Here is a 22,989-nt window from a genome sequence, read left to right as displayed (position 1 = left end):
GGATGGTTATTTCCCGTCATCAGCAGGCATGGGGCTCTGGCTTAGTTGATAGTCTAGTAGAGTGTCTGCAAGCAGTTTCTGGAACCAAAGGTCTTGCGCTGGTATCGGCTCTGGCTCGAGATTCCACCAGCGTCCCTCTGTTCCATGTACATAATTTTTCCCCTTATATCCCATTCCCACGCCACCAGGTCTGTTTGCTTAATGGACATCACACTATGGTTGACGCCACGCCGCGTTTCTTCCTGAGAAAGAAGGATATTTCTTCTCAGCCGGCGTGGGGATATAGCTTAGTTCAGTCTAGAGAGATGGCTACCACTTTGATTGCCTTCAATATTTCAGCAAAAGACTTACTATTCTTGTTAGGATCTCCCACAAAAGTCCGACCCATTAAAAAGGAACCATTACATATTGCTGATGCTAAGATGACATTAGGTCGCTCGGTTTTGGGTTTCTGTATAAAGTCCAGGGAAAGTACAACCAGAAATAACATCACTACAAACTTTTACCCTTTTATGGTGCTCATAAGATGGAGAAACCTAGAGAGAGGCTCGACGTCTCCATTTTAAAAGAATTGGGGGATGCCCGGTAAAACCATTTTTTTTTAGCCTCTGTTAAAAACCTGGCTTCTTTTCATTGTGGTTTTATTCTTCAGGATTAGTTGAGGAGATAACTAAGTTTTCTACATACTATAGAATGCTATTATGTTCTTTTTTTCTTGCTTATTTGGGTGAAGTGAACATTTGTGTGTGTCTTGAATGCCTGTGCAGGTTAGTCTGTAGTCAAATTATAGCAGTTTGCATAATATAAAGTTGAATTGCTACTTTCTGTTTGGCTTACATGTATAATTATCAGTTATTAATAATGTAGTAGAAATAAGTATTAATTTCTTAAAGATATTTGCCTTTAAAAATTATTACTCTATCTTAATCTTAATAATTGATGGTTAATTTATTTTCTATTTATAGTTTACAGTGTTGTTAATAATGGTTCCTTATAACCCAATAATTAACCTTTTATTTAAAAATTGTTATTATTTATATACCATATTAAGATATAGATCAATGGAGATTTTTGTCAAAAGCATTAAATACATGCTTTTTAAAAATGAGAAACACTTTTAAACTTGAGTAATCAGAGTATCATTTTTTTTCATCCTGATTATCTACAGTCAGAATTTATGTTTTCATGCTTGTATTCTTTTCATTACAGGGGCAGAAAGCGTTTTGTAAGTGAAGGAGATGGAGGTCGTCTTAAACCAGAGAGCTACTGAATATGTTAACTCTTGCAGTCTTAGATGTTATAAAACTATATATGTCTGAATTGTAAGAGTTGTTAACACAGTTTTTTTTTTTAAGCACTTGTTTTGGGTACAAAATTTTATAAACACATTTAAGGGGAATTTTTAAAGCAAAAACATTTTTTTTTCTTTTTTTCTTTTTTTTTTTTTTTTTTTTGAGGGTGTAAAGAACGGACACAAAAGTAACCACTTCCTAAGTGGATATTCTCATAAGCTACCTTTTGTAAGTGCCATGTTTCTGACCTAATCATTCCAAGTTTTGCATTGATGTCTGACTGCCACTCCTTTCTTTCAAGGACAGTGTTTTTGTAGTAAAATCACTGGTTTATACAAAGCTTTATTTAGGGGGTAAAGTTAAGCTGCTAAAACCCCGTGTTGGCTGCTGCTGTTGAAATACTGTGCTTTGGGAGTAAAAAAAAGTTTCTTTGTCTTAAAGAATTTTAAGAAAATGAGTTAGTCATGAGACTTATTCATCTTTCCAGGGAACATAATGATTGGTCTTAAAGACTAGACAGTTAAGTAAATGGTGGCTGGAACATCTATTTTTCTACAAAACTGGAAAAATGAACCCGGTTCTAGAAGAATGTATGACAAAATAAAACATGTGAAGCAGTGTTCTTTATTGTGTTTGCATTTATTTTAGATCCTTATTAGTTTTTATTTTTTGCCCTTGAAGACAGGTGGGTGTGGCCCAAAAAACCCCCCCATTTTTTTTTAATTTCACACAGTAGTTTTTAAATATTAAATGTTTTGAATTTACATATGTCAAAGTCGTATAGCACTCATCACGAGTTGACTTCTCTTGATTTGTTTTCTGATAATTCCACTTGTCATTCATTTAAGTTTTGTTGGAGCAAGCAATATGAAGTAAATTTGTTATGTACCTGCTAAGGCTGGGGTGTGGAAGGGAAAATGGGGACTTTGGTGGAGGGAAGGTCACACTACCAGACAGTTCACTTTAAATCACATAAGAGAGAATTTTTAAACCATGGGAAAATGGTTTTGCTTCTTGCAAACTTTTAAATCAATAGTAAGCTTACAATACTAGGAAAATACATGAACTTGTCTTTTGATGTTAACTAAAGCTTAAACTTTGAAGATACACATAAATTGTTACCAAATAGATCATCATCATCATCCCGTTGATCGTCGATTTTCTCGAGCAGTCTCAACGTCTCCATTCGTCCTAGCCCTGAGAGTTTAGAAGCCTCTCTTTACTCGTCCTTTCCAACGGTGCCGCATTGGAGGCTCTTTCAGGGTCAGGGGAATAAGATCCAGCATTGTTACTGGTTTTGGCATGTGAATACACCATGGGGAGCTTGCCAGGATCTTCCATGTGGGCAGGAAACTCTCCGTAGCTTGCCAGGTTCTCCCAAAGGGAGAAGCAGGCTACAAGATTCCAGGAGCTTGGTTTTAAATCTCTGGGATTACACGGTGCCAGGGGCGGTCCCTGGGTGTGACCACCTAGCTACTGGAAAATGGGAAATCTGGGCAGAAGAGGCCCAGTCCCAATCCGAGCAGGCTTGGAGGTCTCAGCCCCGGGTCCCATATATATTTAATATATATGCATAATGCATATATAACATTATCCAGGAAACTGGATTTTGCTGATTTGTCATTTTCATGTATCAAGAAAATAGTTTTGGGGTTGTGGATGTCAGGTTAGTGGGAGAGTATGTCATCATATATATTCGGTTATGGTTTGATGCCTGTCTTTTAAGTGAGGTAAGAAAAATGTCCATCATGAACACTTTGTTTTATATATTGAAAATTCAGTAGTTTCAAAAAATTTGTGTATGGGACACATCTGGCTATACTCAGGGCTTACTCCTGGCTCTGCTCCAGATTCCTTGCCAGCCTTAGGGACCATATGGGATGTCAGGGATCAAACCTTGGTCGACTATGTCCAAGGCGAGTGCCTTACTTGCTGTACTCTCCCGGCCCAGATTTAGTAGTTTAAAAAAATATACTGCATTACAAAATATATATTTCAGGTGTGCCTCATTATATAACTTGTCTGTACTACATTTAGCACCATGCGGGGCTGGAGTGACCTTGAAGATTCAGAGGATGCTTGACACACTGGATTCCTGTGTTAGATTCAGAGCCTCACAGAGCATCCCCCTGAGCACCATTTGCTGTGACCTCTAGACTGCCCCTCAAAAAAGTCATTTAAAATTAATTTCTAGGGCCTCTGGCGTAGAGCAATAGTACAGCGGGTTGGGTGCTTGCCTGGCATGCAGATGACCTGGGTTCAATTCCCATCATTCCATATAGTCCCCTGAGCCCCCACTAGGAGTGATTCCTGAGCACAGCTGGGTGTGGCCCAACCTGCTTCCATCCCTGCAAAAAGTCTAATTTCTGTTTTTTACCATACAGTTGACCTCTTTAAGTTACTTCTCTTCAGCTAACTCATATAGATCAATGTTTCCCCAAGAAGGCATCAGGGATTCCTCCAATTTGCAATAATCAAGTTGGAGGAAGCCTTGTTCACTTAAGGCAATTTCCAAAAGGGTGCTAAGTGAATGTTTTTTCTCTTGAAAAGGACATACTTGGGAAACTCTGATAGTCTTGTCAGATTTAGTCAGGTGGGCCCAAGAATCATGTCTATGAAACTAATAGTAAGAGAAGTGGCAATCATTCCTCTTACTATTAAAAGTTAAAAAATGAAACGGATCAAAGTTTTAAATTTTTTGGGAGGAAGAATTCTACCACTGAACCACTAATGCCAAAGTTTTAAATTTTGGGGGTTCAAATTTACCATTTTTACTTGTTCGGTATTTTTTGTATTATATGAATACTATCAACTTTATTAACATGTTCAGTACACAGTTTACAATATTGTTTTGACTACAGTGGGTAAGATGGGGTGTTCTGTAGAAATGCTGTCATCACTCAGTGGGTTGTTTGCTGTTCCTTTTCTGCCATTTCTTGTTGACGAATTGTATTCTGTGCTATTTGCTGCATTTTCTCCAATTTTTCCAGAGTCAGAGACTTTAAGGGCAAGAGTTTGGGTTTACACAGCACCATCGTGGTTACATCTTCCACAGACAACTGCCCTAAGTTTAAGAAAAAGGATCTGAATTAGATGATACAAAATGTAGTTGTATTTGCTATTAGAATGAACAGTTCTAAAATTGTCAGTGAAAATCCCTTGTTGCTATGTTACCTGGCAACATTTCTTCAATATAAAAAGATATATACAAGCAACATTCACTACAGGGAGAGGGTTCATGAAACAACTTTGTGTCAGATGTTCAATCTGAAAAAAGTCTTACAACATACATTATGCATAAAATACTTATGAACTATGGTGTTAATGTAAGTATTTAGGAGCCCTAATGGTACATTCATTTAGCACACAGAACTTAGCAGGATGGGCAGAATAGGTATTCAAAGTATTGGATGTATAACTTAAACATTTTAAAAAACCTTGCTTGATTTGTTTATTTTCATATTTCAAAATGGTAAAATATAGTGGTCTTAGTAATAAGCAAAGTGGTTTTCACTTTCTTAGCAATCGAGACACTTTAATGTAACTATTACTCTGTAGGTCCCTATGTGTTCTATACGTATTTGTGATTTAGATACCTTGTTTTGGAAGAACTTCCCGGAACATTGACTTCACTTCTGCCATATCTGAATTCTTGGACACAGTTTTTCCTTCAATGAGAAATTATTCAAGAATGAATTTCTCAGAGTATATTACTGTTTAAGACATTTCTGTGGTAGTTCAAGAACTAAAATTGTATTGTTGCATAGTTTACCCAATAATTTTCCGAGTCTCTTCAGTGAAACAAGTTGAAGAAGTTAATATTAAACATCTGGATCTTGTCAGTTTTCTGTAATCAATGTTGGTAATTGGAAAGGTTGGTGTTGTAAGTTTTTCCTCTCCAGTGAAAAACTGGTAGGACTTCGGTTTTTAAAAAATTTTAACAGCAGATAAAAAGTAGACATCTGATTATAGCTATCTTGATTAATAGTATTTACATGAGTGGTGGGTGAGGTAAAAAACAACTATTATTTGGGATAAGGCATATAGTTAGGGAAAGGAGGTAGTAAATGTTGCCTAACAGTCCCACAAAATTAAATATCTGGTTTTTACTTTAACCCACTTGCAATAATCAAAACATCCTAAGAAGGTGAATTAGCTCTTGAACATAAAATATGCACCCTAATTTTTCTCTAATATGAGATACTAAAGTGCTGGTGAATATGTTAGTATTTCATTATGAGTATCCTAGCATATATTCTGTCTGATGACATTTGTTCTCAGTGGTACATCCCTGAATACTGTGTGCTATATATATCCAAGGTGTTCTGGACTGTAGTTTGTAGAATGCCCCTTTCCAGATGCTTCTGTAGACAGTTCCACCCGTTTTGTGATATTTCACCATACTGCTGCAATCTTTTACAACATCACCACAGATTTATTATTTATAAAGTGGGAATGCTGGCTTTGTGCCTGTCTTCACAACCCACTCGCTATAATAAAGTGAAGCTGCTTCTAGTTTTATTCATTCTATGACTGACAATCCTAGTAAAAGCTTCCTACTCTCTACTCAACTAAGATTCTTCCCCTCCCATTAAAATGCCTAATCTTGGGGCCAGACAGAGTACAGAGGTACACTAGTTTATCTCCAGCACCACGTGCGGTCCCCCAAGCACTGCCAGCAGTGATTATTGACACAGAGCTATGAGTAAGCACTAAGCATGGCTGGTGTGTCCCAAACCAAACCCCAAACTCTTAACCTATTCTGAAACATTCAACTAAGTTCTAACTGCTTTGCTTTCAATTTTATCTTCACACTTGGGTTGTAGAGGGGAACTCTGGTTAGATCCCCAATCAGATCTTCCTGGTTAGATCCCCAGTTAGATCCCGCTGGTTAGATCACCAGGTGTAGCTTTTGGTGGACCCTGAGCACTGCCAGGGTGGCTTTGGTGGTTCCTGTCCACTACAGGACCCAACATTACTACACCCTTGGGCACTAGCATCCAATCTTAGGTTCCACCTGAGCCTGTCAATCACTAGTACCCCCTGACTCCTGAGTTCTGGGTGGGCGCCTCCTCACCCATTTCATTCCCTGAGAGTTGAAAACAAAGTAGGAAATGGATCACAATATATACTGGTCAATCATGAATCTGAGATAAATACAATATGCACTTAGAATTTAGTTTCTCATTCTGCCATCATTTTTTTTTGCTGTATTTTTCTTTTTCTCCAGAGGTTATGTTGAAGGCAAATAACATCAAAGAACCGTAGTTTGTGTGAGTACAGATATAATAAAAAGCACTCAGCCTCTCCATTAAAAACACTGATTAAAATATTCATTAGGCACTTTGTACAAATCTAACATGCTACTGAAAGGGAGAGACATATACTGATAAATGTGAAGGAAATTCATAGCTGGTAAGGTTTTATGTTACCAAAATTCTCTTCCTCCAAAACACTAAAATGATAGGTGAGTATATGTTCTCTTGCCTATACTGTCGCTTCCAAAATCTGGTCTGAGGAAAACAATGAAACTTGGTGCTCTACCAAACTTCAGTTTTGTGACTAAGCTGTTATTGTTTCTGGAAAGGGTGTGGGGCCACAGTCTTACAGTGAGTGGGTTGGTCCTGGTGTGGGGAAGATCAGTGCTGTCTCTTGCCTAGGTAGACTGCTTTCCTAAGGTGGATTCTTTGACCTGGGTTCCCCTCTAGACTTTGACAGGACAGTAACAGGAAGGGAAGGGCTAAAATAAGCAAGACGATGGTTGGATGTCCTCTACTGGCAAGACTACCATTGTCTTGATAATCTGCCTAGGGAGTCCAGATTAGAAAGAAGCATTTATTTCCTTTTCCAGGTGGCCAGCTAATTGCCAAACATAGGTGTTCTGTTTGGTGTAATATGCCCTAAGGACTTGTGGCTTCACCTACAGGTACTTTTATTATTGGTAAGGGATGTGTAATACTAGGAACAAATAGTCCAAAGGAGAAATGTACGAGCTATGACGGCAATTCATGTGTGTCAGACAAGTGCTGTATCCTTCACTTTAATAACATATAGTGCTTACCAAGTGCCAGGTACTGTATAATTGAGCTAAAGGAGGGTGAGGTTGATAAAAGGTTTTATTTTTGGGACCTTACATTTTGAAAATAAAGAGAATCAATAGAATACTAGTCAATAGTAAGTCCTGTAGAAAACAAAATAGCTTAAGGATTATAGGAGTCCTGTGGTGGCAGGTATTTAAGTTTAAAGAGGGAAATTATTGGGGCTTCATTAAGAGATAAAAATAAGTATAATGTTCTTTTGGTATGCCTGTTCTTTTGAAATTGCAGAATTAAGTTCAAAACTTGATACTATATATGAGTAGAATAGGTATAGAAGGGGTATTTTCCATTGGGGAGGTGGATTTGCTGGTATTTCTTGAATAGGATTATTTTGTTGAATTATCTCTCATCTAAAAACTAGATATGTTTTCTTTGACTCCAGTAAAGAAAAAAAAATCACAAATATATAAAGATTTTCATTAAAGCAGTACACTGAATAACAAAATGTTCAGCAATACAAATGTTAAGTTATGGAACAGCTGTACAATGGAATAGTATGACTTTAAAATGATAAAACTGTCAGCATATTTTAAGATAACATTAACTTGCCAAAGTATAATTCTTACATTAGTAGAATCAAACTTTTTTTAGGGAATGTGGTGATAGGATGGAACTTAGGGCCTCACACATGGTGAGCCACATGCCTGGCCCGTGGACCCAAACTTGAATGCTCAGAAAAATGAGTTATCACTTAAATCATTTCTTGGAAGCCCTTGGTCTGGGTAATTGGAAAATTACGTTTCACTTTTCTCCCTGGTTTGTTTAGTCTGCAATTTCTTCTAGAGATAATTGTTTTTATGGATAATGAATTACAAAGTCATAGAGTAAGCAAAACTGTTAGTCATTTGAACTAGGTGTTTAAAATTAATGCATAAGAGGACAACCAAATTTTAGTCATAAAATATGACAGCTGAAAGGCATGGAAATCTAGGAAGGATGACTAATCCACAAATTTATAATGTAAGTTAATCATGTAATCTTAGAACTAAGTTAAATTAGATATACTTTGATAAACAAACTCTGGAAGAGCAGGAAGTAGCCTTCTGAACTTTGAGACTGTTGTATTAGGTCCTCAAATAAATTATTTTCTTTATTTTTGGGTACCACCCCAAAGGTGTTTGGGGTTGCTCTGGGCAGTGCTTGGGAGACCTTACGATAGTGGAGATAGGATCTGCCTGCTTTGCAGAATGAGCTCCAGTCATTATGCTCTGAACCCCAGAGATCCTCAATTTTATTGCTTGTTGCCCACTAAAGAGATTAAAAATTTTAGTCCAAGATAGTTTCAGTTCAAGATATAGTTTCTAGCATATTTAAAAATACCAGTAAACATCATCTCCAATATAATCTCTGTACCATAGCAATCTAGTAGCCACCATTATGTTATTCTTAAATCAGAAATTTTACATCATTTTTTCTTGCTAAATTCTATTTACACTAAATTTTATTCTACTGTGTATATTAACATAGTTTAACATTTGCATGATCATATTAATATTCTCTCTGCTATAAATGTTTTATAAATTTTAATGCACAAGAATGTGGCTCAAGAAGTAGAATATTACATGTGTGAGGCTGTGGGTTTGATGTGTGGCACTGCAGCATGCCCCATCCCCCAACACTACCAAGTATATAACTCTTTCAAAGTAAAAGTACAACATAAGGTATCTGGGATCATAGGTGTCTATCCAAACAGACTTTAAAAAAACATACTAAATGTCTGTAACATGCCAAACCACAGCTAAATGAGGGAAGTAACAATGGATAAGACCCAAATATTTCCCCTTGGAGAATCTGGGAAAGATGAGATGGGATATAGTTACAATTAAACCCACACACTTTAATAAAAACATGTCTGTCACGTATGCTTTAAGAAACGGGCTGGAGTGATACTACAGCGGGTATGGCCTTTGCCTTGCACGCGGCTGACCCGAGTTCGGTTCCCAGCATCCCATATGGTCCCCTGAGCACAGCCAGGAGTAATCCCTGAGTGCAGAGCCAAGACTAACCCCTGTGCATCACCGGTTGTGACCCAAAAAGAAAAAAAAACCCATGAATAACTTGGGTCAGACTAGATGGCGGTAGTTGATAATTACTGAGAGCCAAGATGTATAAGGGGATGAGTCTCTGAAACGTCCCCCCTATCCCCAGCCTTAGTATTGCTGGGTGTGGCTCTGGAGGCCTCCAGAGCACTGGAGGGTGTGATCCTGGTAATTCATACCACCTTGGTACCATGTCCTTGGTTCCTAGCAGTGACCTTTTCAACCAGCCCCCTTGAGCACCATTTGGGATCTCCTCACCCCCCAAAGGAGTTCTTAAATGTGACAGTGGAATTTGCCCTAGTGTAATCTAGAAAAAGACTATTCAAAGAAAAAATATTTTTTTAAATGCCCTGAGGAGTGGCTCCAGTAGAGTACATAGAGTATATATATGGTGGTAGGACTAATCAGGTGACAATCAATTTATCCTGCTTTAAATTCTTAGACTTTATGTCGTATAGAAAGTTCTGAGTGGGTATGTGTGTGGCATAATTTATATTTTTAGAGGAATATTCTAATCAAAAAGGAAAAGTTGAAGAGACATTAAAAGCAAGGAGACCAGTAAGTTATAATTGTATAAGGTATGATGAACAAAAGCAATGCTGTTAGACAAAAATAGAAACAGAAAGGGATACAAGGATATAAGAAGTTCAGATTCAAAATATCACCACTTCCCTGTCCCTCACACTATAATGATATGATAAAAGATAACAGATTTTCTAGACTTACGTGTCTTTCAGTTGGATGATGCAAGCAGTAATTCAAGGAGAAGGTTCAGGAGGAAAGGTAAAGGCTTTAAGATATGTTAAGACTCAATGAGGTTCAACAGATAAAAGAGGAATGCAGGGTCCAGAACAGCCAGTTGTACAAAACTATATACTAGAAAAAGGATATAGAAAGATAGTAGACTGTAGTAGGATTGGTGTTAAAAATAAAGAGTGTGATTGAGAGTAGAATCTGGAGTCAGATTAGTCATTTAAATATTAACTTTCTGAGCTTCAGTTTCATCTTTATAAATAAAGCTTATTATGGTATCAGCTTTAGATAAATGACACAGTCCAAAAAATTCATTAGACCATACCTAACAAATGTCAAGAGTTCAATGAATGTCAGTGATTCTGTGTTGTACCATTTCTATTACAATGACAAAATTAGATTCCTAGAAAAAGTCTACTGACAAAAATAAAGAATTTTAGAATCATCAACACAGAATGAAAAACAACCTGCTGGCAACCAGGAAAACTAGCAATTTCCAACCACTTCCTTTGCATCCATCTATATTGTATTAGAGTTATGTCAAGGATTGGAGAGAGAGTTCAAAGGCTGAATGCAGGCTTTGCATGTGGGACAATGATTAAATCCCCAGAACTGCATGACCCCCAACTAGCGCTGACCCCCAGGTACTTCTGGGTGTGGTCCCCAAGCCAAACAAAATAGTTATTCTAAGGGAAGAATGGTTGTTTCAATGCTCAGAAATCTATTTTAACCACTTTGACTACTTAGAGTAACAATACAGATAATAACATCCATATTTTAGTACAAAATAATTTTTTAACAATATTTTAAGACACTGGTGATTTTGAAGGTATTCTATGGTGACTTAATTTTTATTTTTTGGTTTTTGGGCTATACTTGGTGATGCTGAGGGCTTAACTCCTGACTCTGTACTCTGGAATTAGTCCTGGCTGTACTTGGGGAGATTACGTGCAGATGCTTGGGATTGTACAAAGGTCAGCACTGTGTAAGGCTAGTGCCCTAACCGATGTACTATTTCTCTGGCCCCTCTATGAGATGACTTTAGCATTGAATTTTTCATTTACCTACTTCCCGTATGCATCTACTAGTACATTTATATGTTATTGAATTTAACAAATTTGGTTGAGGAAAGTTATCTTGTCCAACTTAACAATGAAAAAATATAATGTGAATTTATGTGTGCTAACTCCAAGGCTTACTTCTGATTTTATTTCTCTCATCTATAGGAGTGACTGAAAAAAATCCAATGGGCTTAACATGGAGTCCCAACGCACCAACAATTAAGTTAGTTAAGAGCAGACTTTAGTGTGTAGGAGGCAATGAAAGTTAAAACAGTAAGTAGAATAGACCTGATTTCTATTGGAATGGACAGTTCTCAAGCCACTTGGGACCTTTGCAAAGAAGGGTGATTATAAAATGAGTCAGACAGGATAAAAATATAGAGACAGCATACAAAGTTCTGCATATTTTCTCTTTAGTTTGAGAACTGCCACAATCAGATACATGGTTTTTCTCTCTCATACTTTGTGTGAGGTATAAGCATTTTAGCTCATTTCTGAAAGAAATTTAGAAGAAAAACTTCGTTTTTGTTTATAATTTTGTTTATAGCATTAGTATTACTTTTAAGAGAAGGGGTCAGGGTGATAGTACAGCAGGTAGAGCATTTGCCTGGCATATGGTTGACCCAGATTTGATCCCTGGCATTCCATATGGTTCCCTAAGCACCAGCTAGAGTAATCCCTGAGTACAGAGCCAGGAGTAAACCCTATTCACCATTAGGTGTGACCCCAAATTCCCCCCAAAATATATTTTTAAAAGAAGATGCCATTGGAACTTTCAAAGCCCAGTTAGAAATATGTGATGTTTTAGAAGCTTACAAATTTTTTATTCTTGGGGCCTGAGTGATAGTCTAGTGGTTAAGGTGCTTGCCTTGCAAGTGACCGACCCATATTGGATCCCTAGCACCACATATGGTCCTGAGGACTGCCAGGAGTGACCCCTGACCACAGAGCCGGGAATAAACCCTGAAAAACCAAAAGTAAATGAAGTAAAATAAGTTTTGTATTTTTTCCCCTCAGATCAGTTCATATGCAAACATTAGCAAAACCAAGATTCTGGGTAAAATAGCTGAATAGGACTATAGTTTAGAATGTACCCTATTTCCACATAGCCCTCTAGAAAATGTAGGCTTATAGTCACAGCAAGCAGAGTGGATAATAAATTACTAAAATCCAAGCTCCATTCCCAGTAACTGAAAGTATACACATATGGATCAGAAATACCAACATGAAAACAAATAGTGGGGGCCAAGTCTTGGTTTCTAAAAGTGTTCTGGACAAGAATTAAGATTTTAAAAACTGTCCTCCTAGGCCATGCTAAAGTCTTTGACCTTTGCTAGCTCCAAGGACTGATTATGTGGATTTACTCCTTCATAATCTATGGCAGCTAATCCTAATTTACCAGTGGCTCATCATAATTTCTTTCCTTTCCATTAATTAGCCAAGCTTACTACCTTTCAAACTGTATAAAAACCCATTTTTAAAAGTTTGAAATAGGATGTTTCAGATTATTCCAGGGCTCTATCTTAAACAGTGACTGTAAAATAAAACAGAATTTTGAGAGGCTAGAGAACTAGAACCGGGGTTGAGGCATATGTCTTGCACATGTGTTGACCTGGTACATTACAGCACCACATGGTACCCATTCATCAGGTGCAGCTGTGGAGACAAAATGAGCATCACCAGGATGCAGGGTTGTATGTATTCTATTCTACTGACAACTAGCTATGTGAACTTCAGTATATTTCTAAACCAACTAGACTTGATTTTTCTGATATAAAGATCATGTATTTATTTTAGATACAAGTATCAGATGAAAAGTAGACGCAAAAGTGCTTAGATACAGCATGACATTATCCTGCTTGTACTTTTCATATTTTAGAATAAAGGAACTTTTTTTTTTATTATTTTGGGCAACAACTAGTGGTGTAAGGGGCAACTCCTGGCTCACTGCTTGCAAATTACTCTTGGTGATGCTAGGGGCCCCATGTGGTGCCAGGATCTACCCAGTTCTCATGCATGTTCTTAGCTCAGTTATCTCTCTGGTCCTAAAGAACTTGTTTTACATCTTTATTATGGTTCCTTGTTACTTTAAAACACTTCTTTGAATCTTCAACAACAGTAGGGGAACGTGTTACTTGGCATGATCTATTTGAAGGTATTTTATGTTTATTTACTTTAAAACCAGCATGTGTTTGGGCCAGAGAAAGTACAGCAGGTAAGGCACTTGCTTTGCATATAGCAGACTTGGTCTTGATCCCCAGCACCACATATGGTCCCACAAATTCTGCCAGGAGTGATCCCTGAGCACAGAGCTAGGGCTAAGATCTGAGCACCACTGGGTTTGGACCCCCTCCCCCAAACAAAAAGAAACCCAAAACTTAATACAGTATGTGTTGTTAAATTATATTCTTAAACTTTTTTCAAAAAACAAGATGTTTTTTGAAAACATTTTCTTCTTTTTTTGGTGGTGCTAGGAAGTCAAGGCTTCATACATGCAAATCTCCTTGGCCCAAGTATAAAAAAGGTTTAAAATGTACTTGAAACAATATTTAAGAACCTAAGATTTCACATAAAGTCCCAAATGTCTGTTCCTGTGGATAAATCTGGCCACACCAAGCCCATATTCTTGTATGGCAAAATTTAGGGCTAGGAAGTAAGGGCTCATTTTAATGGGACTTTACCTGTTTAGCCTCTTTAGTCTTGATTTTGCAAATAGTAAAATCAGAACCACTGAAGCATATTTTATATGCCAAAATATTCAAATTTGTCATTAACAGACATTAAGAAACAAAAATAGGGGGCTGGAGCAATAGCACGGCGGGTAGGGGGTAGGGCGTTTGCCTTGCACGCGGCCGACCTTGGTTCGATTCCCAGCATCCCATATAGTCCCTTGAGCACTGCCAGGAGAAATTCCTGAGCACATGAGCCAGGAATAACCCCTGTGTATCACTGGGTGTGATCCAAAAAGCAAAACAAAACAAAACAGAACACCAAACCCACAAAAAATAGCATTTCTGAAAATTGAGAGGCACCAGGAGCAATCCCATAAAGGATAGAACTTTTATGGAAGGATAGTGTATTTTCTTTTTGAATACTTATTGTGGTTCCTTTTTTTTTTTTTATTTTTTTATTTTTTTTATTTTTTATTTTATTTTTTTTTTTTATGTTACTTTACTTTAATTTATTTTTTAGAAAATAGAAAAGTTTATCCCATGTGGGGAGAAACTTAGCATAGGACTAAGTTCTATGTGATATATATTTTTTTTATTAATAGTTTATTTTTAATTAGTGAGTCAACGTGAGGGTACAGTTACAGATTTATACATTTTTGTGCTCATGTTTCTCCCTTACAAAGTTTGATAACCCATCCCTTCACCAGTGCCCATTCTCCACCACCAGTAAACCCAACATCCCACCCCCATTATTGTGGTTCCTTTTAAGTAAACTCATTTACCTAGTGCAGTGTGAAAAAGTTTTATATAAAACTTGTGGTTAAATGAAATCAATTTTTGCATGCAAATTACCATTTTTGAATGTAAACAGGAATAAAAGGTGAAAGGGGAACACAGATTTCCAATAGACACAAAGTAGTAATGCTTACTCTCACACCAGTGGCTGTCCACATGCTAAGAAAGTGCTTAATTTGGATTGATAATGTTCATCTGGCTATGCCAAATAACATCGTATGCCATATAGTTGGAAACTAGAGTAGATTTTATTCTGTTTTGCTATCTGGCATCTGCTAGTAGAAAAATGTTGCAACATGTTCAATTTGGCTAATTAATCCAGACTCATATGAATAAAATGTGCAGTGTCTAGCTTCTGAAATGTGCCTAGACTTAAGAACAGGAACTGTTTCTTTGGGTGAATGTGGATGACGCCATTGGTTCTGGTAGACTGCTGTAAGAAACACTACTATTAAGTTCATAAACAATTATATATCCTACTTATACAAATGCCCTTTTCTAATAATTTTTTGCTCCTTTAAAATTCATCACCAGAAAGTAGGCCTAAAAATATTAGTTATTAACCTTTAAGAAAGGTATCCGGAGAGCTTTACATTCCCAGCATATGAGATATTCAGCTATTTTAACAGTATGCAAGGAAAGGGAAATAAAGAGTTCATACTTCACCTAGTAAGCTTCACCCTCAGTCATCTGTACCAAACCCCCCAGGACAATTATAAAAATAAAGATTTTTCTGGAGACCTCCTCAGACTCATGAATCTGTATCTCTAATTTTAATTTTTAATTTTTTTAAAAGAACTTTTCTCATATTTTTATTTATTTATTTATTTATTTTTGGGTCACACCCAGCGATGCTCAGGGGTTACTCCTGGCTTTGCACTCAGGAATTGCTCCTGGCAGTGCTTGGGGTGACCATATGGGATGCCGGGGATCGAACCCAGGTCGGCTGCGTGCAAGGCAAACGCCCTACCTGCTGTGCTATCGCTCCGGCCCCTGTATCTCTAATTTTTAATTAAGCTCCCCAAATTAAATTTGTAGAACAATTATCTTAAATTTGTTCACTTAATACTCAATGTTTACTATGTACACAAATTGTCTATTTTAGTAGTTTTTAATACATTTATATTATAATATACTTACATAATTTTTGGGATGTTTTTGAGCTACACCTGATGGTGCTCAGGGCTGACTCTTGAATATGCATTTTGGGAACACGCCTGGTGGTGCTTGAGGGACCATATGCAGTGCCAGAGATCAAACATGTGTCTGCTGAGTGCAAGTCAAATGCTTTATCTGAGGTACTATCTCTCCAGCCCCAAATATATTTTAATTAATTCTGTTCAGCAGTTATGGCTCCAATTGATGATGGAGAGAATGAGTAAATTAGGTAATTTAAGTCACCAGCTAATGAGTGGCTCTTTTTCTGAAACCTAGATCTGACTCTACAATCTATAGTATTAACTGGTATATCATTTTGCCTTATGTACATCTGGAGTCACAACTTAAAACTGTTTCACGTTCTCACAGGAGCAATTTTTTTCTACACAAAATAATTGACTAATGGAGTGTATTGCTGAGTTTTCAACATGATGTCCAAAAACACTCTATACTAGTCTAAGAGTTTTGCCCTTCCATTATATTTGATTTTTACTCCCTTAAGTGCATTTTCTTTCACTTTCATGAACAAAATTTAAGTACAGAGTAAGAGGAGTACATGAGCTTGAATGTCTTGGGAATTTTCCAATGGTGATTGTGAAGTAGATTCTCCAAACACTTTTCTATCCATTGGGCAGAGAATGTTCCTAATATACTGAGTGGTAAGTACAATCTTGATTTTGCAATTTTTAATAGGCTCTGATGAATGCTACCAAAAAGCTATCACAAAAAACACCAAGACCAATTAGGACTTGTAAGAGAATTTCAGGGGGAAAAATAACATTGCCTAAACTGGAATGTGGCCAGGTGGCCAGCAGTTGCCTTGGTATCTGCTTTGATAACATCGAGACTCATCTGTATTTGAATTGCAAGGCCCACACATCTTTCATCAACAGTCTTAAGGGTGCCAGGAGTCGAAACTCATGAAACTATGCTGACATCAGTCCACTTTGCTGGAGATTACATTGCATCAGCTCCAAGTGTAGGCAAAGTAGTAGTAATATTTTATTAGAGCAGTTTATGTTGCCAGTCCAGAGCACTAATATATACACTAGAAGTTTCCAAATGTAATATGGCCAACTGCTCTCAAAAAGAAAAAAAAACAATCACTCAGTGTCCAAGTGGAAATCTACCCCCTTTTAAGGGAAGTATTTTCCTTCACCGCAACTGTGCTCTTGAGATTTCTACTGCATCCCTCCAGATTGTTCTGGTGTCCTTCCTTCCTACTTCCCAGTAGGGGTGGGATGGTATCACCCTCTTTGGGAAACACTGTAGAAGGAACAAATGCTAAATTTCTCTTTGTATAGAAAGATATATATGCCCACAAAAAAGGAATCAAATTTCTATACTAACTTTCAACTTTCATCATCATCATCATCATCCCGTTGATCATTGATTTTCTCAAGCGGTCTCAGTAACATCTCCATTCGTCCTAGCCCTGAGATTTTAGCAGCCTCTCTTTACTCCTCCTTCCCAATGGTGCCACATTGGAGGCTCTTTCAGGGTCAGGGGAATGAGACCCATCATTGTTACTGGTTCTGGCATACGCCAGCTCTCCCATTCGAGCAGGAAACTCTTGGTAGAGTTTCAACTTTCAACTTTACAAGAAAGAAAAATAAAAAGACATTCAAAAAATTTTCTTCAAAATGCCAAAGACAGTCAGGGACAAAAAATGATGAGAGGACTATTTTAGGTGAAGGTCAAATACCTACAATAATCAATTATAAATTCAGAAATATAACTGAATTTCTATAGGGGGAAAGAGAAAGTATATAAGATATTATTAAGTCAATGGGAAAATATAAACACAGACTGGATTTTAAGTATTACAGAAGTTACCTATTTGTAACACTACTCTGATTTTGATACATGTTTTGCAGGAAATAATTTGTAATTATGATACCATGTTTTGAGGAACTCTATTTTGGGGGGGCTGGGGGGAGGGAAGTGGGAGCATACCCAGTGGTGCTAAGGGTTTACTTCTGGTTCTTTTTGCTCAAGGATAAATCTTCATCACCACCATGTATGGAGACCAGTGTTGGCCACTTGTAAGTACCTGTGTACTATTGCTCCGCCCCATTCTTTTGTTTTTTTGAGGGGAGGTGCAGGGGTTAGGTCACACCCAGCAGTGCTCAGTGATTACTTCTGGTGAAGCACGGGGAACCATATATAGTGACAAAGGATGGGCTACGTGTAAAAGCCTTCTGCAACATGTCAGAAATTTTAGGGTTGCCTGTAATAGTAGTTATCTGTAAAAAGTTTCCAAATAGTTGAATGGTGGTGAAAAAAGTATATGAGATGGTATAAAATAAATATGGCAAGATGTTAACTGTTAGATCCATGTGAAAGATACATGCATTTTTTTTTCCTTCCAACTCTTTTCATGTATGAGGTTTTCTTTTGAGGGCAGATGGAGGACATCTACTGATGCTCAGGGATTACTCCTGGCTCTGCATTCAAGAATTACTCCTGGCTGTGTTCTGAGAAACATTTGAGATGCCAGGATTAAACCCAAGTCATCCATATGCAAAGGAAAACGCCTGATCCCCTGTATTATTATTCCAGCTCCATCTTTTATATGAGTTTTAAAAATAATAATTAGGGGAGAAATATTGCAAAGATGTCAGAGGGGGGAATCCTAGAAAAAGTTGAGTAGCTCAGACTACGCTGAATTTACAATTATCTATAGTTCCAAAATAGGAGACAACTGCTATTTTCAATCTTTTAATAACTACCAAAAACATTATGTGCAGGTAAAATGATAGATGAATCTGACAAAGCTTATTTTGGTGCAAATAGTGAAGCTAAGCATACCAGCAGTTATTATTTTAAATAAAATTAATAGAAGAACAAGTGTTCAGTAAGGGCAAAAGATACTTCCTCCTGGGAACAATCTAGTAGCACATCTTAGGATACCTGGACATGGAAGGTATCCTAAAAGGTATCATAAAAGGTTGGTACTTCGTTTTGTAGTATGAGTACTAGGGGAGCGGAGAGAAATTTAAATTTAGTAAAAGCAGGTTTGCACCCTTTTTGGCTGGCTAGGAATAAACAGGTTTTTTTTTTTTTTTAATTTACCTGAAAGTCCTCCAGGTGTTTTCGCAGCAGCTTTGGGCATCCAACCTGGGTATTACCAAGATAACTGACAGTTCGTGATTCAAGCCTACAGAAGGAACTTCATGACATAATGTGTGACAACTCTCGTAAACAGTCATATAAAAGTTAAGACGGCATTTTTATGAATATTCGCAGGCATTAACTTGCTTAATAAACTTCAGACATGCAGGGTCAGGACAGTCTACAATCATCCAGATCTGCAGGCAAGGGTTACAACAAACCCACAAGAGAGGTGAAACAAAGGCAAGGGCGATGTGAAGGCAGGAGGTGGGGAGAAACAGACTTTGAATCTTGCCTAGGTGGTGGCAAACTACTTCCCCCCTTTACACCCGCGAGAGTGCAAAACTCCTTTCTCAAGCTCCCGAATTCCAACATCTCCAAAGGTCAGCGGGTGAAAGGACTTAATGGGCTCCCGCGGGGGCGTGGCCGGGTGCTCGGGCCGCCGAGGTTCAGGTCCCCGCGGCTGCGGGCAGGGCCGGGAGGGCTGGTCCAGCGGCCGCGCCCCACCGGAAACCCCAGAGCGGCGGCGGGGAGGGCGGGCCGCGGCCGGGCCAGCCCGGAAAGAAAACCTTCTTCCAGCGGAAGCGGTTCGGAGCCCACTCGCCCTCTCGGCCCTTCGTCTCTTTAGGCGTAGGGCGACCCGGGCCCGCCCGGCCGATCGGGGAGGAGGGCCGCGCTCTTCACGTCGCCACAACCGCCGGGACTGCGCTGAGCCGCCGAGAGCGCGGGCTCGTCTCACCCTTCCTCTCTCACCCTCTTCGGAAGTGTCCAATGCAACTTCCGGGCAGGGCAGGGATTTCTGGAGCCCCCAGTTCTTGTCCACCTAGGTGAGTGACCAGACGTCCCAGCAGATAAGGCCGAGGACACCTTACCTTTCTCTCTTCCCAACCCGGGCAGGCAGTCCGGAATGGGAGCTAACCCGTCTAACCCGGGATGTCTGGTCACCTTCGTGCCTTTGGGGCCTACTCACTGATGCACCTCTTCCCCCGACGGCTCAGCTGTTGCCCAGGGCAACCGTGAGACTTGGGCGAAGGGAAAACTACGTCACACGGGGGGCGGGGACATTCCCGCTGCCATTCTCAGTTATGGCTGCCTCTGCTTCGACGCTGACTTCCGATTGGGAGCTGTTACTCTACCCGGCTGGAGGCTTACTCGGTGGCGCTGTTAGCCGGCGGCGCCCCGTAGGCGGGAGAGCGGGCGTAGAGAAGCGGCGGGGGGAGGAGGGGGGCGGGGAAGGAAAAGGGAGGGGAGAGGGAAGCTGGCGCCAGGGCCTCGCTCTGGTTGGGCAGCGTCGCTGGCGCCAGGGCCTCGCTCTGGTTGGGCGGCGTCGATTGCGCTTAGGTCCGCCCGCTTCCCTGCTTCAGCCAATGGGAGGCCTGGGCCCGAGGGGTGGGGCGGGGCGGTAGGAGCCCGAGTGTGTGGAGGGGCGGGCGCGACGGGGCGGGGCGAGTGGGGGAGGGGCGGGCGGGGGGCGGCAGTTGGGCTGCGTCGCTCCTGAGGAGGAGGAGTAGGTGGCGGAGGAGGAGGAGGAGGAGGAGGAGGAAGGAGGGCGAGCGAGGAGGATGGCGGAGTTGGGGCTCCTGACGGTAACCGGGGGCCGCCCCGGCGGGAGGGGGTCTGCGTGTGGCTTCTTCCTGCCTGCCTTCCTGCCCGTCGGGCGGCCGGGCCGGCTGTCGGCAGGGGGAGGCCCCGCGCGCCCTGACAGGCGCGAGCCGGTGGGGCCCGGGCGAGGCCCGAGGGGCCGGGGCTGTGGGAGGCGCCGCGGCCGCCGCTCGCCCGGTGCTGTCTCGGCGCGGACCGGGCCCCCCTCGGAGCCGGGGTTCGGCCGCCGGCGGCCGCCTGGCGCCCGGAGCGAGCCCTGCCGGCTCTGACAGCGGCCGGGGCCGGGCCTGCCGTGGCGGCCGGCGCTCGGGACAGCGCCCGCGTGAGGGCGAGTCGGCGCGAGAGCGCGGGCCGGGGGCGTCCGGCGGCCGGTCCGGCCCCGCTCGGCTCCCGGCTGGGGGGCGGCCCGGGCGCGCGTGCGTGTGCAGTGTGTGTGTGTGTGTGTGTGTGTGTGTACGTGTGTGTGCGTGTGTAAATCCTTGGCGGGCGGTAGTGATCGCGTTGGGGGGGTTGGGGGTGGGGTGGGAATGTCTCGTCTCCCCGCCTCCTGGAAGCCCACCGAGCTCTCCCAGTCTTCTTTCCCTTTGGGGGAGAAGTGGTGAGTCGGCTTTGGGTGTGTTGCCGGGCGGAGCGAGTCGTGGGCATCTGAGATTGCCCTGCTGGATATGCTTGATGGCAACCTCTCGGCGCGGTGGCTTTTAGGGCTGGAGGAAAAGTACTCCAGCCCTCCCCCTCCCCTGCCCCCCAGCTCCCAACTGGACGAAACGGTTTTCTGCCGGCCCCTCTGTGGCCATTGTTTTGTCCCCTTCCCCGCCCCATGCCTAGGTAGAAGAATAATGACTTCAAACCATTAATTGCCTTCAAAAAAAAAGAAAAGAAAAGAAAAATCAGCGCAGGGTTTGTGTTATTGTGTTAGTATGGATTTACAAACAGGTGGACTGAATGAATGTCAGTAGTTGGAAAGAAGATGCTCGTGTGTGAGCGTGTTCAGCTTTTCAGCCCTTGAGAGTTGATTTGATTTTCTTGTCTTTGTATCATAATGGGTGTGATGAAAAGAAAAGAGGAAGCACTGTTTTGCAGCCTTACCCAAAGAAGTGTTTTCTGAGTCTCCGGGGATGCTGACATTAAAATTGGGTTGCAGATGTGTGTGTAGTATTTGCTTCCAACACGGTAACTTAACCGTTTTTATCTCCGCCTTCACCTGTGCAATTTTATACACTTCTTTATAAATGTCAGTAGTTACTAGGAGTTACTGATAGTGATACGGTTCATGAAACTTATTTCTTTGTTATGTATTTTTCAGAATTCTAGAAACACTTGACTAATCGGTATTTTTTTTAAATATTTAAATGTAACATCAGTACTGAAAAATTGCTTTTAATTTGAAGGACCCGTTGGTGTACTAATCTCTGCCCTCCTCCATCAATCCCAGTAGCCCTTATAACTGTTACAATGTATTTGAAAAGACAACTCGGGTACATTTGTATCATTCAGTAAACTTACAGTAATAGTTCTAATTGATCAAGTGTTGATCTTCCTGACAGTGACAAGAACTTTTAGATACAATGTTTGTAGTTTACCATTCCTGAAGTATGGAACTTTGAATACTTGAGTACTGTAATATTTTGATTATGAATATACATTTTAAACATGAATCACAAAGGCTTTGTCTCAGGTTTGTAACCTTGGTGTAGCTAAAATGTAATACAAAACTATCAAGACTGATTTTTGAAATGTCAATTTCTAGTTATAAACTGGGCCTATCTTTAAAGGTCCTGTTTTTTTCTCCCCAAATTGTTTGTTCAGTTTTTTTTTTTAATAAAAACTACATTTATTTCAGCGTGGCATTTGTTTTCTGATCTGCTAAATTTAGTTTCCTAGTGTTTAAATTTTTGTTTATTACAAAATGTTACAATTGATTGATGTTAAGAGCTATATTAACAGCTTGTGTCTGGATTTAAATTAGGTATGTTACCAGGTTGCATCTTAATAACAGCCATATTCCAAAAATTGGTCAATTTTTGAAATAGAATTTGTACCAGGAATGAATCATGTCATAAATCATATTAGAAGTTTGAAATATTTTGCTTTTCAAAAGGAATATCAAAATAATTTTTCTGTTGTTCTTGACTCAGTTATCCTTATGTATTTATTTTTGCTTTAAAATTACTTATTAATATTTTTTTTTGTTTTTTGGGCCACACCCAGTAGTGCTCAGCGCTTATTCCTGGCTCTGTGTCAGGGATCTGTCCTAGCAGTGCTAAGGGACTACTTGTGATGCCAGTGACCTTACCCTCCATACTATCTCTCTAGTCCTTTGCTTTTTATTTGTTGACCACACCCAGTGTTGCTGTGGGCTACTCCCCGGGACCTTGCTGGGAGATTGAACCCTGGCCTCCTGCATG

General features: G+C 40.2%; 3 protein-coding genes across 12 annotated transcripts in view; 2 read left to right on the top strand and 1 right to left on the bottom strand.

Moving 5' to 3' along the window:
- The window catches only part of PDCD4 (programmed cell death 4), a 34,044-nt gene extending 32,125 nt beyond the window's left edge, over positions 1–1,919 (top strand). Inside the window, exon 12 of the mRNA XM_004611923.2 lies at positions 1,210–1,919. Within this exon, the coding sequence (XP_004611980.1) occupies positions 1,210–1,270 (61 nt within the window). The 3' untranslated portion in view covers positions 1,271–1,919. The remainder of the gene's footprint in view (positions 1–1,209) is intronic.
- BBIP1 (BBSome interacting protein 1) lies at positions 1,399–20,119 on the bottom strand. 8 transcript variants are annotated; one of them, XM_055119242.1, is made up of 5 exons: positions 19,855–20,118; positions 18,944–19,028; positions 10,156–10,305; positions 4,889–4,960; positions 1,399–4,356 (listed from the first exon to the last, which is right to left on the bottom strand). In XM_055119242.1, the coding sequence occupies exons 4-5, from the start codon at positions 4,932–4,934 to the stop codon at positions 4,193–4,195; spliced, it is 210 nt and encodes a 69-aa protein (XP_054975217.1). In that variant the 5' UTR covers positions 4,935–4,960; positions 10,156–10,305; positions 18,944–19,028; positions 19,855–20,118; the 3' UTR covers positions 1,399–4,192. The 8 variants fall into 8 exon arrangements, with proteins under 8 accessions (XP_054975217.1, XP_054975216.1, XP_054975220.1 ...); XM_055119241.1 differs by having other exon boundaries at positions 18,944–18,988; XM_055119245.1 differs by having other exon boundaries at positions 10,156–10,219; positions 18,944–18,988.
- The window catches only part of SHOC2 (SHOC2 leucine rich repeat scaffold protein), a 63,967-nt gene continuing 60,179 nt past the window's right edge, over positions 19,202–22,989 (top strand). Inside the window, exon 1 of one of the 3 annotated variants that reach the window (XM_055119236.1) lies at positions 19,202–19,809. The gene's annotated coding sequence lies outside the window, so the exon portion shown is untranslated. Of the gene's footprint in view, positions 19,810–20,435; positions 20,569–22,989 lie in introns of those variants that run through there. The other 2 variants (XM_055119233.1, XM_055119235.1) reach the window with 2 other exon arrangements.

The sequence above is a fragment of the Sorex araneus genome, chromosome 11, assembly GCF_027595985.1.
Source record: "Sorex araneus isolate mSorAra2 chromosome 11, mSorAra2.pri, whole genome shotgun sequence".
NCBI classification, from domain to species: domain Eukaryota; kingdom Metazoa; phylum Chordata; class Mammalia; order Eulipotyphla; family Soricidae; genus Sorex; species Sorex araneus.
Note: the sequence above shows the minus strand (reverse complement) of the source record. Positions and strands in the feature narration are given on the sequence as shown.